Source organism: Corapipo altera, unplaced genomic scaffold, assembly GCF_003945725.1.
Source record: "Corapipo altera isolate COAL_440 unplaced genomic scaffold, ASM394572v1 60, whole genome shotgun sequence".
NCBI classification, from domain to species: domain Eukaryota; kingdom Metazoa; phylum Chordata; class Aves; order Passeriformes; family Pipridae; genus Corapipo; species Corapipo altera.
The window spans coordinates 4089807-4105235 of record NW_020884912.1 but is presented as its reverse complement, the minus strand read 5'-3'; the positions used below and the strand labels follow the sequence as shown (position 1 = coordinate 4105235).

The 15429-nt window shown below is 40.2% G+C and overlaps 1 protein-coding gene across 4 annotated transcripts in view; it reads left to right on the top strand.

Annotated features, from left to right (window-relative positions):
* Positions 1-15429, top strand: part of JARID2 (jumonji and AT-rich interaction domain containing 2) — a 215967-nt gene that overhangs the window by 192669 nt on the left and 7869 nt on the right. For all 4 annotated transcript variants that reach the window (XM_027654200.1, XM_027654202.1, XM_027654201.1 and 1 more), the window contains exons 9-14: positions 3954-4046; positions 4485-4603; positions 4764-4834; positions 5676-5790; positions 9637-9742; positions 10555-10737. In XM_027654200.1, the coding sequence (XP_027510001.1) occupies positions 3954-4046; positions 4485-4603; positions 4764-4834; positions 5676-5790; positions 9637-9742; positions 10555-10737 (687 nt within the window). The remainder of the gene's footprint in view (positions 1-3953; positions 4047-4484; positions 4604-4763; positions 4835-5675; positions 5791-9636; positions 9743-10554; positions 10738-15429) is intronic.

Below are 15429 nucleotides of genomic sequence, written 5' to 3'. Positions count from 1 at the left end.
CAAGTCCCATTTTAAAGTTTAGAAGATACAAAGTCAATCAAAAAGCAAGATTGGGATTTCTGAGAAGCGTCCTGATCGGACTTAGAACATATAAAAAAAGCAAGTGAGCAAAATGCAGCTGGTATAAGCAGCCTGAGTCTGCTGAGCACCAGGCGTTTATCCCAAAAGGCTGAGAGCTCCCAGAATTGCTGCTGCCACCCAAAAAGCACGGGCAGTACTGACAGCAGCAAACGCTGTATAAGTCTGACAATACCTGATAGAAGTACTTTTGTTCTGAGTATAGAAGGTGTTAGAGAAGACCATCGCTGTGCCTGTGGGCCAGCGCTCTCCCCACCCACCAAAGCAGCTGCTGCATGCTCGAAAAACACCTTGAGTTGTCCACTGTGGTACCAGTGGCTTCCCAGACACTGAGGCTTGCCTGTTTTGATCCTATCCCACGTTCATCTGCAGTGCAGAGGCTGGGGACTGCTGTCATAGGTGATGGACTGGGGAGAAAACAGGAGGAAGCAGGTGGTTTTCTGGAGAGAGCCCTGTTGTGAAGCACCCTGCGGGACCTCAGTGCAGAGAGAGGAATGGATTTTCATTTTAACAGCACTCAAGGGAAAGCACTGTGGAAGGATTGGTTATGTCACTTAAAACCTTAAGACATAGAAATTATGCAGCAGTCTTGATGTACCAGAGCAACCCACAAGACGTAAAGTTACTATAGTTCACTACTAGGCTTTTTAGTAAGACTGAGGAAAGGTGGTGCTGGCACCAGATGTAAGCAGAGGATGTTTCATGGCATTTAATGAAACAAACCTTTTAATCCCGTGTCTGTGAGGGGGAGAGTGTTTTTTACCTATTAACATGTTTCTGAGAAAATTTTAAATTTGATTAACAGACCATGCCCTGATGTTACAGTTTCCAGAAATGATGGGATTGTAATGGTTCCTTTCTAAAGCACATTGCTAATTCTATTTAAAAGTGAAAACCACACACAAACCCAAAAAATAAATCCCATGCCTTTGATAAATACCTAGACCAATAGTTTGAGGACTGGAGGAGAACATCATAATCATATGGCTGTAGTCCAGTTTAGGCCATAAAGTCTATGCTTCAGACTATGAAGAGATTTCACACAGTGATTTCTGCACTCAGCACGTGCTTGAGCTGTTTTTAGAAAGAGACATCCAGTCTTCCAGGAGCAGTTACCACCATATCACATGTCAAGGTTAGAGTAAATCTCTGTGTTTGGCTGACTTTCTGCCAGGGCTTCCAAATTATTTTCAGTGTCTCTCCTTTCCAGGCTGTAAGACCTGCTGTGCTTTTAGGTGTGTGCTGCAGGCTGCTGCACTTGCTCGCTTTACTCCTAAATATATGGCTTTTCTGCCTGACTAATAAAATGCCATAATTTCTAAGTGTGTGAAGTAAGCCGACATCAAAGAAGGATATGATGCAAGATTTTTCACTCTTCTCTTCTTTCCCCAATTTTAGCTCTGAAAATATTTTGAAAATCTGTACTGGAGCCGACTGAAAGCAGCAGTTGTTTCCATACAGAGCAATATGAAGGCTTATTAGCAGACCCGTTAGAGGGGGACACAGAAGAAATCACCAGCACAAGTTTTGCCACCCCTCACCCCAAACTGTCCTGGAAATCCTATGCTGAGGTCTCTTCAAGAGGGACTCAGCATTTTCAGACTCCAGGAGTCATTCCTTTCCACCTGTGATTGTTGTGAAATCTCTGGTTTCTGCTCGTATCTATGCTTGCTTTAATGTCTTTAACATTCATAGTGTTGCAGTGTCCTTCTCTGTGCCTCCAGGCTCCAGGCTTGGTGGTGGTGATGCTCTTCCTGGGTTGGCTTTCACAGCCTCTGCAACAGATATGAGAAGAATCAGGAGGGGAAACAGGAGTTTCTTCCTCTGTCTTATTGTCACAGCAACAGAGACTCTGCTCTGTAGCTTGAAGCTTCCAGGACAGTTGTTGAACTGCTGAGATATCTTTCAGGGTGTTGGAAAGGGTATTTTCAGCAATTCATTTCCTGTTCTGGTTAAAATGCTCCATTACTGCATTTTAAATCATTTTCTGAATTGGCATTAGAAAATTTTACAAGATCCCTCAGATTAAAAAAAAAAAACAACCAAAAAACATAAACAGACAACAAAACCCCCTCAACCATTTAATTTATGTTACAGTTTTTAGGAGACTAAAAAGATATCAAATTCTTGATAGGGAAAAAATCGATATATGCAATTTTAAACATTTGAAGTGTTTAGTTTTTCCACTTTTTTCTTGCTTGCTGTATATCTAAAAAAATGAACATGGTTAGTCTTGGAAGATCAGTCTTTTTTGTTTGTTTACTTTTCTGTATAAGATGAGAGAAGGGCAAGTTAGTGAAATGAGGAAGCTGCTGCAGAGCATGTGTTGGTTTGCGAGTGGTGAAGTCTGTGTCCACGTGTGATGACTCGGTGCGGGCCCTGCATTTTACAAGCAGTTTTGTTGTAAAAGGCTGCCTCAATAAACGATTCATGAGGGCATTAAAAGAAGAAGGAAATTGCTTATTGGATCACAGAGAATCCAGCTCTGAAGTTTATGGGAATCAGAGTGCCCCAGGCCCTGGGCATTTCACAGACTTTTTTGTTAAACCTAATTATGCTGCATTCAATTAAAAAAAATGACAATGTTACAACCATATGAGTATGGCAGAGTGATAGATTTGGCCCCTGGGGGAAAAGCTGCTTGTATAGTTCTTTCTAGTTTACTCTTGGATATAGTTATTAAATAAATTAAACACAAGAAAAGAATGAGGTGGTTTGGCAGATCTGTTACATAATTGAAAACCTAGAAAGGTAATAGTCCGAGTAATAAAGTGTTCATTTATGCAGAGTTTTTAAGTCTGTGGTTGCTCAGATGGGCAGCTGGTGGGTACAATGGGAGTTAGAGGAAGGAGCAGTAGATCTGGCAAAGATATATTCTACTCCACATTTGCAGAGCAATTCTGGTCTGTGCCTGCAGGGATGCCCTCAAACCAGTATGGCCACAGCACCTGTTGTGGTGCTTGCCACCTCTCATGGCTTCCCAGGGTATTTCTTCTGCCCTGGGGCAGAGAAGACACTAGAGGTGTTACTGTCTGGGCACACCAGTATGTCTGGGCTGAAAGGAGCAAGTGGCTTCTGGTGCTCTTGCCTTCAAAGCTGTCAGACAATGCTTCCTAGAGCATCTGGTGTTGTAGGTATGCATGAAAGCAGGTGTCTGGAAACTTTGTTATAGCTCAAGCAGAAAACCAAATCGGATCCTCTTCTCATAGAGCAGCAGTGCCAACAAAGAGTGCACTCATTCAGCAATTTTACTGTGTTTTCCTTTTCTCAGCCTTGTAATAACAGGTCCTGGTTCCTTGCATTGGAACTGCTTTTATTGAATTAAGCATAATTAGTTTTTTTTAAGCAGGTGATTACAATCATCTTGGTAAACTCTACTTTTTGTGACCACTTTCCACTAGATACAATACTAGTTTAATGCTGAACATTTCTGTGAATTTTCGAAGTCTTTTTCAACTGTTTCTCTATATAAAGTGTGTAGCCACATGGTCCTTGGATCACGTATTTAATTTGATTGTAAAGTGCAGGTTGACTGCCTATTGGGTCTTTTGCAACCTGTCATAGGAAGCTGGGCTGTGTCCATCTTCTGTATTATCAAATACTGAACGTTGTGCTGGACAAAAGCAGTGTTCCTTCTGGGAACATTCAGTTGGCCTTTTGGGTGATTGGTTTGGTGAGTTGATGTCATTAAATTTCTCTATCTTCTGATGTATTTTCCCTCAGATATAAAATGAGCTTTAGACCTACATCTCTTCTGGAGACATTGTCCTTTTTCCCTTTGTTGTCACCTGGGACTGAGCCTGTAAGGAAAAGAATGAGGACAAGGGGAATGGAGACTTTTTTTTATTTTCACTTTTAATTTTGTTTTTCCACAGGGTAGGTCTGTTTCTTTAACAACCTTCTACCGAACAGCAAGAAACATCATGAACATGTGTTTCACGAAGGAGCCTACAGTAGCTGAAGTAGAGGTGAGGCCATCTCAAGGGATGGTAAAAGTTTTTATTTCAGGGCATTGAGTATGGGAACTCAGTATATTTGACCATCAAGCATTACCGTAATCAGTGTAAGGCTGTCTAGTTTGGGAGAAAAAGAAGTGGTTAGGTAGACATGGTGCTGATTCTTCCTTTTTAATTTTTTGAACATTTTTAATAAAGGTGTTGATGAACTGAGGAAGAGAAAGAATTCTTAATCTGACATGTACTGAAGCACAGGAGCCAAGAGGATATAAATTCTGTCTTCTCAATTCATCGTTACTTTTAATAATTTATATTCTTATTTTTAAGCAGTGTTTTATGTTGAATTACATTGAGGTCACGAAAGCCCTGTAAATTTCTGGGGCTTATATTTTAGTGAGAGATATCTTGTTCAGTGAATTAAAAATGCATTACTGCTTTCTCTTACCACAGCAAGAATACTGGCGGATAGTGGAACAGAAAGATTGCCATGTAGCAGTGCATTGTGGAAAAGTAGATACCAACACCCATGGGAGTGGTTTTCCTGTGGGAAAGTCTGAACCATTTTCAAGGTACGATCACCAAATCCATCTGTTTTGTCCACTTATTCCAGTTGCCCTGTAGTGCTGAGCGGAAGTGGGGGCACGAGGCCACCAGGGCAGCTTGGCACTGGGGGTGTTGGCACTGGGAATGTGCACTGACATGTCTGCCTCTGTATCACCCCTCAAACAGGCATGGGTGGAACCTCACAGTCCTTCCTAATAATACAGGATCCATCCTGCGACATCTTGGTGCTGTGCCTGGTAAGCAAGTTTCTTTCTTATGTTTTCAGCTGGTGGAACTGTCCTCTGAATGTGGTGATGTAGTCACCAAAGGCTTCTCCCTCTTTCTGGCCCCTCTGTTCACCAGCTGGTTGAGTAGACATCCAGTTGTATGTAGCAGGTGGTATGTAAAGGAATGAAGGCAGGCGTGCAGATAAAGAATTGATGAATAGTTGAGACCGCATTCCTGCGAGGAACTTGTTGTACTTGCAGTATCCCTTGTTGCCAGTGTATCAGTGTTGTTCTTTTGTGTCAGGGTGATGAAGGACAGAGCCATGCAACTTCCTGGCTTGCAAAATGCAGCCTGTAGCACTGGGCAAAGCAGCACACACATTTTCTAAATGAATTGTCATGAGTGCTCCAGCTGCATATACACCATTGTAATTTACTGGTAGAAACATTAGCTGAGAGTAAAATAGAATCTCTTGTGCAGGTGTTGAGCCTGAATAAATCACTTGGGAAACAGGATACCTGTTTAACAGTTACATGGATGCTTGACAACATGAAGCAACCTCCTCTGATCAATGGCATTGAGCTTGAACTATGGGTATTTGTAAATTCTCAAAAAAATAAAAATTTTATACAACTGTTAGAAAACAAGTATGTTCAAGGGCACTGTAATTGGTCAGTAGATATTTTCTTAGTGGAAAATGCTGAGTTTGTTAAATTATTCCCTGTGAATTATTTGCTCTGATAGGAACTCTTAAAACTTCAAGGGTCAGCTCACAGGTAGAATAAGATTTTCAACTTAAATACCCCCTCAAACTGTCTTTTAATTACAAACTGCCGTTACTCAAAACTCATTTTTCAATCTCTGTTTTAGGAGTGACAATTCCTTGGCTAAATATTGGCATGGTCTTTTCTACCTCATGCTGGTCTCGAGACCAAAATCACCTTCCATACATTGACTACTTACACACTGGTGCTGATTGCATTTGGTAGGTATTCCTGTGTTTTGTTTTCTTCATATTGAATGCAGTCACTCTCTGTAGGCTTGTATTAACAGGAGTTTGTGTAGTATCTTTTGCATGAGTGAATCTCACCTAGAAGGTCCAGTTTTAATGGGAAAATGTGGTATAAACTTACTGAGATGAAACATCCCTTCCTGAATTCAGTGCATGTGTAGTACTGCAGATCATGATGATTCAGTTTGCAATGAAAGATGATGGAGGCATGATGGAGAAAGCAGGTGCTGCTGTCATGTCATGTGCCTTTCAGCCAGGCTTCTGTGATATTGGTGTTATTACCCAAGAGCATCATCAGTGAAAACAATGAACGATAAGTTATGTGACTGTGTTTCTTAATTAGAGAAAATGCAATAAACAGAGAAGTTATTTCAGTGGTGCCTCCTTGCAAAGGTGAGAAGCTGGTTCCATTTCAGCAGTTCCAGTGGTTCCCCTCTGGAACTTGGAACTCTGAGAGCCTTCGAACTCCTCATGTGGTGTGACAGAAGGAGGTCTGCAGGGTCCCCTTTGCATCCAGAAGTCCCCATAGTGGCAGTGGCATCACTGTCAACTGCTATTTATTCACCTGCAAAGTGTGAACTCCCACATTTCTCAGATGCTGCTGATGTGCTGATCCAGCTGTCACGGGGACAGCACATGGCCCAGAAAAAAGGATTTGAAATCTGGAGAAAACTATTAAGGCGGGAATCTCCTCTCTCTAAATATTTTAAGTTGAATAAATGTTCTGTATGCAATCATATGAAAGGGTAAAGGTAAATGCTGGATTATGCTGCAGACGTGGGAGTTTGTCGCTTTCTGTCACAGGCATTTCATGGCTCCTCTCCCTCTTCTGTGAATCATGAATCTGTAATCTTTTATAATAATATACTATCAGGACAAATTGCTGAACAAGCTATGTTGTCCTGAAACTTAGGTGAGTCTGTTTTTCTCTGTAACATTAATCTAGTATTAAATGACAGCAAATTCCAAACAGAAGGCATTCAAGAATCCCCTAATTGAGTTCTGAGGCCACGCTTCATACTGTGTGTGTCAAAACATTTGCCTTTTGGGATTGAATAGACTTGAATGCAGACAGTCCAAATTTTAGGAAAGGCTACTTTTTCTGGTTTTCCAAGCCAGGAGGAATAGAAGTAAAGAAGCCATTTGCTTTCTCTTGATGGACTTATTTATACACAAGTACATACTTTAAGGTGTGTTTATGATGATTGCCTTGATGAAACAGGGATAATAAGCACAAATAACTCATAAGAAGGAAGAGAAACTCCTTTGTAAAGGCTATTCTTCAGCAAGGCTGCCAGATTGAAGTGTCAGGCTAATATTCATTAGCTCATTACAACTTTTAACAGTGCAATAAAGTACCCAGCTTTATTGAGGAAAAGATTAATTTAATAACTCTAGGTCTGGCATAATATTTGGAGTACCCTGACAGCATTGCTTTCAATGGCTGCTTCAGGGATAACAAAGCAGGCCACTGGGCACCAAAGCTCTCCTCTGTCTTGCAAAGTCCACCCACCATCTAGGAATCTTACCTTCTGAGGACAGACCCCTGTGGTACTAAAACCTGTGGTGCTTCATTTACCTTCAGATTGCTCACCTCACTCTAATCTCTCAGGTTTTACCTCCTGGAGAGTAAACGGGGGAGAACTCAATTTGCATGCAGGGCAGAGGTCAGTGACCTAAGCTTTTTATACTGGAGGGATCCTCAGTGCCCATTAAAAGAGAGAAGAAAATCTTGTTCTGCCCAAGACATTCCAAAGTCTATACCGGTGGCTCACTTCCCATTTTTATAGGTACATCAGGAATTGTAAATGAGTGAAATTGCAGCATAGACCAGTTGCAAAGGATCTTCATTCCTCTCAGTCCTGCCCTAGGACTCAGCTAGTTCCATGCACTTGTGTACTGCCCCTCCTCTTCACACATCCTTTCCATGCCTTTTTCTTGCCCCACATTATGAGGGACTGCATGCTTGAATCTTTTGTCTATTCCAGCCATGTTTTCTGACTCTAAAAGAAAGGATTGCGTTCTGCCACATTCTGGGTTCAAATTTAAATTTCATCACTGTTTCAAATCTGTTATTGTAGTGTAACTAGAGTAATACACTATACGTGTGGAGGTGTTTTAAAGCTGTAGTGTTAGCAACACAGGTACTGCATAGTACTTGATACATGGCATGCATTTAAAATTGCTGTTGGAACTTGATCCTTATTAAGATGAAGTTCTTCCACTTCACCTCTCTCTAACCCTAGGATTTCTTAGCTAGATCCTGATCATTTTCAAAATATATATAAGGAGTCAATCTGTGAACAGTTGGGCAATCTGTGTACAGCTCATTTGAGCTCTTACTGTGGTTACAATTAACTGTAGGAGTAGATAATGTCATATCTTCTGGCTCTTGGCTTGAAAATCAACAAGGACAAATCAAAGTCATCATCAGTACAGTGAACAGTAACAGGAAGTTCAAATCATAGGAAGTACAGCCTCCTACACACTCATCAGTCAGGATAATTCTGTATGGCACACATGGAGTTAATGTTAGTGCATGTTATAAGCAAATATCCTAATAAAGTCTGTAAGGCCAGCAGAACACTTTATGAAGTTGCTGGAGAGACCAGATGAATGGCATGAAAACTGCACGCTTTCCTCCAAATCTTTCCACCTTTATTCTCTTGTTTCAAGTTTGGGAAAATGGCTCCGTGTGTGTATCTGGTATGCGGGAAATGGACTCCAGGTTGAGGTCTCGTTCCTTAAAGTGAACTCATAAGTCATGATAAAGCTGGAGATGCCTTTTACTTGCCTTAGCATAACAAACCCAAATAAAATAATGTCACAGAGATAAAGCATAGCATGGCAGCAACTCAAGGCAGGTTTGGGAATCCCAGGATTTGCACTGTTTCCCACCAAGCTGTGCTACGCAGTTCACAGTCATCAAGTACCAACTACCAGATCTTGGAAACAGGTATCTTCAGGGTGGACATAAACCATTACCACTCTGACTGGGTGCAGGCAAGAGCAGTGACTAATTGTCGCCATATCACCTCCCTGCAGCCAGAAAAATAGCAGTTCTCTGGATGTGATGAAACCAAGACCCATGACTCCTATGTTATTTCTTGTCACTTCTGCTTAGGGAGCACTGCTGGCAGTGAGTAGAGAGAGGACAGCTGCTTCCTTGGCTTCTGAAGGAGAGGAGGATGTGCAACTTGGCATATACCCAGCAGAGTTTTAAATCTCTCTTGATGCTTTGGCTGCTCTTAGTCAGGTCTTTTGTTGCAAGGGAGAGGAGGGATGTGAGATTTTTTTAGTAGGCAAGGCAAGAAGGTCTTCGGTAAGTTTGTGTCCTAAGAGTAGAAAGGATTTGCGGTTTCTTGACTGTTACAAACAGAAAACGTTATTAAATGTGAAGATCTTTTTGGTTGATGCACAGGTAATAAATACAACCATTTATTATAAAGATAGCAGAATATATATTGGTGCTCATGAGATGCAAAATTCTGCCTGTAGTTACCTGGTTTGGTGCTGTCAAGATGAATGTCGGTTTCTTGTTGGTTTCTATCCTCTGATTCTACAGAGCACTGAGTTTTCACATTTCTGTTTTGGGGATTTTGTGTCCTTTGATACCTAGTGAACACCATCAGACTGAGTCTAAATAAACAGCTTTCCTTCAGTCCTCAGTGTTTTACCAAAAAGAACTGTGTGGGAAAGCCTCTGTTTAATTTCTTTTTTTTAATCAATGTCCTGGTCTGAATTGCCTGTTACTGTATAGCTGTGGACCATTATTTACTCCACAGTAAATCTTTCTCTTTTCCTCTGACAAAACAACAGGTATTGCATTCCTGCTGCGGAGGAGAACAAACTTGATGATGTGGTACATACCCTGCTGCAAGCCAATGGCACTCCAGGGCTGGAAATGCTTGAAAGTAATGTAATGGTAAGTTAACACTGGGAGAGGTGTTCCCACTTAAGAACCCAAGGCTAATCATGAAGCTGGTTGGTTGGGGATTTTTTTTTTAGGTTTTTTATTACACTACGGTGATGCAGAGGGTGTTGTTAAAATTTGGCTACTTCCTATTTGCAATGTTTACCAACATGGCATTTTTCTAACAAGGCTCACATAAAAATAAATGTGACAGTGCAAAATGTCTATTTTTAATACTATCCATAATGTATTTAACCTCACAAAGGGAGTGGTTTTTAATCAATTAATCTGTGATTGACATTTTATGATGCCAGCATGGATAGGAGAAGCCTAATACTTCAAGTATTTTTAACTCCTTTCTTTATTTTGTGGATAACGATTTCCATGTAGTGTATTTAAGTATAAATTTGGGAGCCCATAAGAAAAAAAAACCCTCCCTCAGCTATCTGTGTTAACATCTAACAGAAGTGTTGTAGCAAGGTGGATTCAGTGCCAAGTTGGAAAAGACCTAGATGGAAAACTGAATGGCCTGCATTACTTTCTGTAGTAGTAGACAGTGGTTTTTTGAGGCTTCGTGTTTGAGATCATTTGGCAAGTATAAGTTTAAAATGTTAGTTCCAGAAGAGCCACTTCTGTAATCCTCAATCCTCACTGCTGAGCTTTGGTATGTGCAGAAGGGATGAGAGAAAGTGAACAGAGCAGTTTGCTCCACAAGCAGTAGCATGTGGCAGTACCCAGAAAGGAAGGGGATCTAACTACAAAATAAAGTTCTGATTGATTGTTTTTCTTTCCTTTTTTTTTTTTTTTTTTTAATGTCTTTCTAGATCTCCCCGGAAATCTTGTGTAAAGAGGGGATCAGGGTGCACCGTACTGTACAGCAGAGCGGGCAGTTTGTTGTCTGTTTTCCTGGATCCTTTGTGTCCAAAGTGTGTTGTGGCTATAGTGTTTCCGAATCGGTGCACTTTGCTACCACCCAGTGGACAAGTATGGGCTTTAAAACAGCCAAGGTAAGTTGAGCAAAGGAGTTAAAATGGATTCACGGCCCTACCATCTAAAAGGACAGCAAAGCAGACATTCCAGGATTGATAGCATTGTGAGACTAGTACAACTACGTCTATTTTTCTGGACTATTAAATAAATAAAAAAATGAAAAAAAAAAAATTCTGCAAGGCATAAGACGATCCAATGTTTTCAAAAAAGTGAGTTGTTAACTGACAGCTACAGACTTCTGTATGTATGAAAAAATTCAGAAGATTGTTATGCCTGCAGACCAGTTTGCAAGCAAGCTTTTCAAAAATCCCTTCAGAGCTAATGATGTTACACTGTAATATGCTTACTAATTTTTTTTACATGATGTTTTCTAGAACCTTTAGAATCTCAGGTGCAAATATCTGAATAACTGTGCTTGTTAGCTCCTATGATAGGCAGAGTCAGTTAATACTCACAGCTTTATTGCTTGTTTTTCTCTGCCCCTTCATTCAGGAAAAGCTGTTGATCAGGGCAATTTCAATTTCAATCGACTTGAAAATCCTTAGGTTCACTGACCAGCCCATCCAATACTAGATGTAAATAAATAACCTTCCCATTCCCTGTTCACATAACTAACAGGGGCAAGATGCCTGCAGAAACAGGTGAATTGTCCAGTCATCCTGATTCTGACAATATTTCTGTGTTCTTGGACAAAGAATATATGTCACTAATTGGGTTCCCAACCTACTCAAATACACTATGGGTTACAGACACTATTTTGGTAGTGTTTTATAGCTAAGTCACCAGTTAATGATCATTTACAGCTGCAGACCAAGTGGTTACTAAGTAATTAAAGGTGATATGTCCACAGTAAGGTTTGGTTCTTTAGGGTTAATGGAATTCTTCCATCCTGGTTATACTAATTGTATATTAACTTAGTTTGAAATAAAAGGTTATTTTATTACATATTTATTTTGGGGGAAGGTGGGAATTGTGTATATATATAAAGTAAGGCATAAGAATCCTGAGCTAACCTTTTCTGTCTGAACATACACAATTATATTAATTCCAAATGCTGTATTTATTGCTCTACTGAACACTTGTTTGATATCGTGGAAATGCTACTCCTGTAAGAGACAGAAATCACTATGCAGCAATTAAAAAGCTCTTGGTGCCTCAAATTTTGAAGAACAGTTTCTTTTGATTAATTTTTAAGAGCTTTGCACTGGGTAAATACAAGCTGACTGAAAATCCAGCAGATTCCAATCTATGATAACCTACCTTGGATATTGAAGTCACAGCTCTCACAAACTTTACAAGAACCACAGATAACATGTTTATATCAAAAAACCTCTGGAAACACCTACTGCATTGTTCTTTTCCTTCTTTTCATTCCCCCCCCCCCCTTCTCCTTCTCTCCTCAAACTGTCTTATGTTCTTAAATCCCTTAAATTTTGATAATTATTCTATGGTTTCTTCACTTTGACAAGGCTCTTTGCCATCTTCAAAGGCTGGTTGGGATTGTGCTTTTCAGAGGTGGTGAGATGCTCTGTGTGATGAGCAAGATTCCCCTTTTGGACTGTTAAATGAACTCTCGATAAACAACTGTACCTTCCCACCTGTCTGTTCTCCACAGCAATACTGACAGTTTTTAGCCCTTTGATACATTAACTTTGTTTTCATTCTGTGATACTGTGACCTGATTTTTTTATAGTGACTCTCTTTATATTACTAAATGATGTTGTTTCATTTCTGTATTGAATAACTGCTCAGCCTCCTGTAATACACAGAAAAATGAAATTCTGCATCTGAAATTGCATTGATTTCAGTTTACAAGGAGTTGGGGATAATGGTTGGAATAAAAGAATTTGTATAAAGCCTGTGTAAAGGGACAGTCAGGTTCACCTAGACCACACATGGAATCAGACTGGGGGGCTTTTAAAAAACACCCTAAGAGCTCTTTAAACTTTCTTCTCATCCTTAGTTTAAAATTTCGAGTTGTGGTGGAAGAACATGTGTTTGGAGTGACAATAAAGCATTGGGCAAAGTCAGTAAAACTCATTTAGGAAATAGAAATTTAGGAATACAGAATACTGAATGAAATTCATGCACTCTGGGCTAGAGGTTTGGAAATGAGAAGGAATGTCTGGTTTTGAAGGAGGGCCTTTGGTGGTATAGGGCCTACCAGAAATTTGGTGGAAAGAGGCTCAGCTGGTAATGTAATACAAGAGGAAGAAGTACATAAGAAAGATGGAGTTAGTCTTCTGGTTGGAGCACCATTGCTGCACACAGAAGAGAACTTACGGTCCAATAAGCCAGGTTTAACTCTGTCACCAGTGACAGAATCCCTATGTGCCGATCTTCTTGCCCTAAATAGGAAAAGCATGGCATTAGTACTGTATTCCTGACTGTCTAGCCAAGATGCTGGCAGGGGCTGTACACGTATTTCCTTCCACCCCTGGTTTTATTTTGGGCAAGGACTGTGCCTTTAAAACGCCACACAATTACCACTCCTTGGTTCCTGTCACAGAGCTGTCCTAGCCTGAGCCCACTGGGTTGCTTTCAGATGAAACCAAAGGGGAGGAGGCCCTCCAGAAGTGCACCTGATGTCCCCACTAGCAAGAGCTGTGCTGTGATGGAGAGCAGAGATCAAGAACCTTGGAACACAGTAAAATGCAAAATATCCACTACTGTGGTGTTTCATTTCAAAAACCTCGCATAAAACCAGGGAAGCTTGTTAAATTCAGAATGCAAAAAGAAGGGTTAAGTGTTTGCATGCAACATAGAAATTGCTTAAAGATGTGTCAGAGGCTCACAACACATGCACATTGCTTAGCAAAAGAAGAGAACAATTTCAGAAGGCAAACCTCCACTAAATATAGCATGGCTAAACACCAGGAGAAAGGAGTCTGTTTGAAATGAGACCAAAAAACTCCTTTGGTGTCCAGAAGATGAAAATGCAAGTAAAATAACCTCTGTAGCAAGACATGTAAATACGTAAAAATGAAGACCAAAAAGAGATTTCAAAGAACAACTTCCTCAAGGCCAAAAGGAAAAAAATAAATGTACAAAAGAATGAGAACAGGGCTTTTGCAGCAAGGTCATGGTCTCCAGGCCTCAAAACTTTTGGAAGTATGTATGGACAAGAGTTGCAGTTGACAGAGTCTGTGAATATTTCAGGAAGACTTTTGGCAAGGTTCCTCAGAAAAGGCTCTTAAAGAAATTAATCTGCCATGGACTGAGAGATGAACTTCACACACCAAAAAAAATAACTGATTTAAAGAGAAGCAGAGGATGGGAACAAATGGTCAGTTTTTGTCACTGAGGGGCAGAGGTCTCTGTGCATTACTCAGTACAGTTTAATGTATCCATAAATAACCTAGAAAGGGAAGTGAATAGCAAAACTAATCCTTTACACTGAGGATGTTAATGGTAACAACAGCAAAAATTAAACCTATGAGGTGTTACAGAAAGATTTCATGATACTGAGTGATCCAAGTGAGTAAATGGTAGATGAAATTCAGTGTTGATAAATGCTAAATTTGAATTTAAAAAAATAATCCTAATTTGACAGAGAAATAGGCTCTGATGAGCTCTTGCTACTGAGAAAAGAGGTCTTTGGATTCCTATGGAGCTGTCAGCGAAGTGCTTTGGAGAGGCTTAACAAAAATATATTGAATGTTAAGAATAACAATAGATACCAAATAGACAGAATACACAATAGATAGCAAAGCAGAAACACCACTATGTGGCACTGTGAGGGTCCTGGTGGCTTGTGCAGTTCTGAGTCCCTAATTGCAAAAGGATTATAGAGGAACTAGAAAAGGCACAGCAGAGATATATGGTTAAAGTTATGAGTTATCTTCTGTATTAAATACAAGAGAACTACTCAGTCTGGAAAATGAATGACCAAGAGATGTGTATGATAGCAAGACCAAATCACAAGTGCCAGGGTGATGACAGTTATGAATGTTGGGTAACTTCCATGACATTGAAAAATGTGTCATTAAAACAAATAGGCAGCAGTACGAAAGCAGACAAAAGTCAGTTTTAAAATACTTACCTGTGTATTTCAGTACAGTATGGAATAGATTCAGAAATTCAGATAAATGCAGAGATCGAGCAAGTTGTGCTAAGCCCAGTACAGACTTGGGCTCGGAATTTCCCTGAGCTATCACCCAGCAGGAGCAGACCTTGCTTTTTTTCCTCCAGCCACTCACTGTGGGCTTTTATCCTGGCTGTGTGTATTGCCCATGTGGGCTTTTGTCAGGACTTAGATTTGCTTCACATATTGTCTGAGGCTGCATAAGAACAGACACTCTAACATGGAAAAGCCTTCCCATAACACTCCTAACAGTGCAGCTCTTCCAACACCATGCAGGGGCTAGCAGAGCAAATAGCTTCTGAAGAACACTCTTTTTACCTGTGAACATCTTTTGAACTCTTTTTTGCTCAGCAAATTCCATTTTATGTGATAGATATATTAGTTAACACATGCAACTGGTGCATATAATTGGTTCTGATAAAAGAAATAACCAGAGCATGTAATTAGGGTTACAAAAGAGAGTGAAAAAAATTAAGATTAAAAATTAATCCTTGGATTTGTGTGTGCTGAGTAGGTATTTGGCAGGCTTAACCACTAACCAAAAATGTCTCCTTCACATTACACTCCAGTGTTAGCGTCATTTGAATGCTCTGACTCTACATAAACAAAAACATAAACCTCTTCA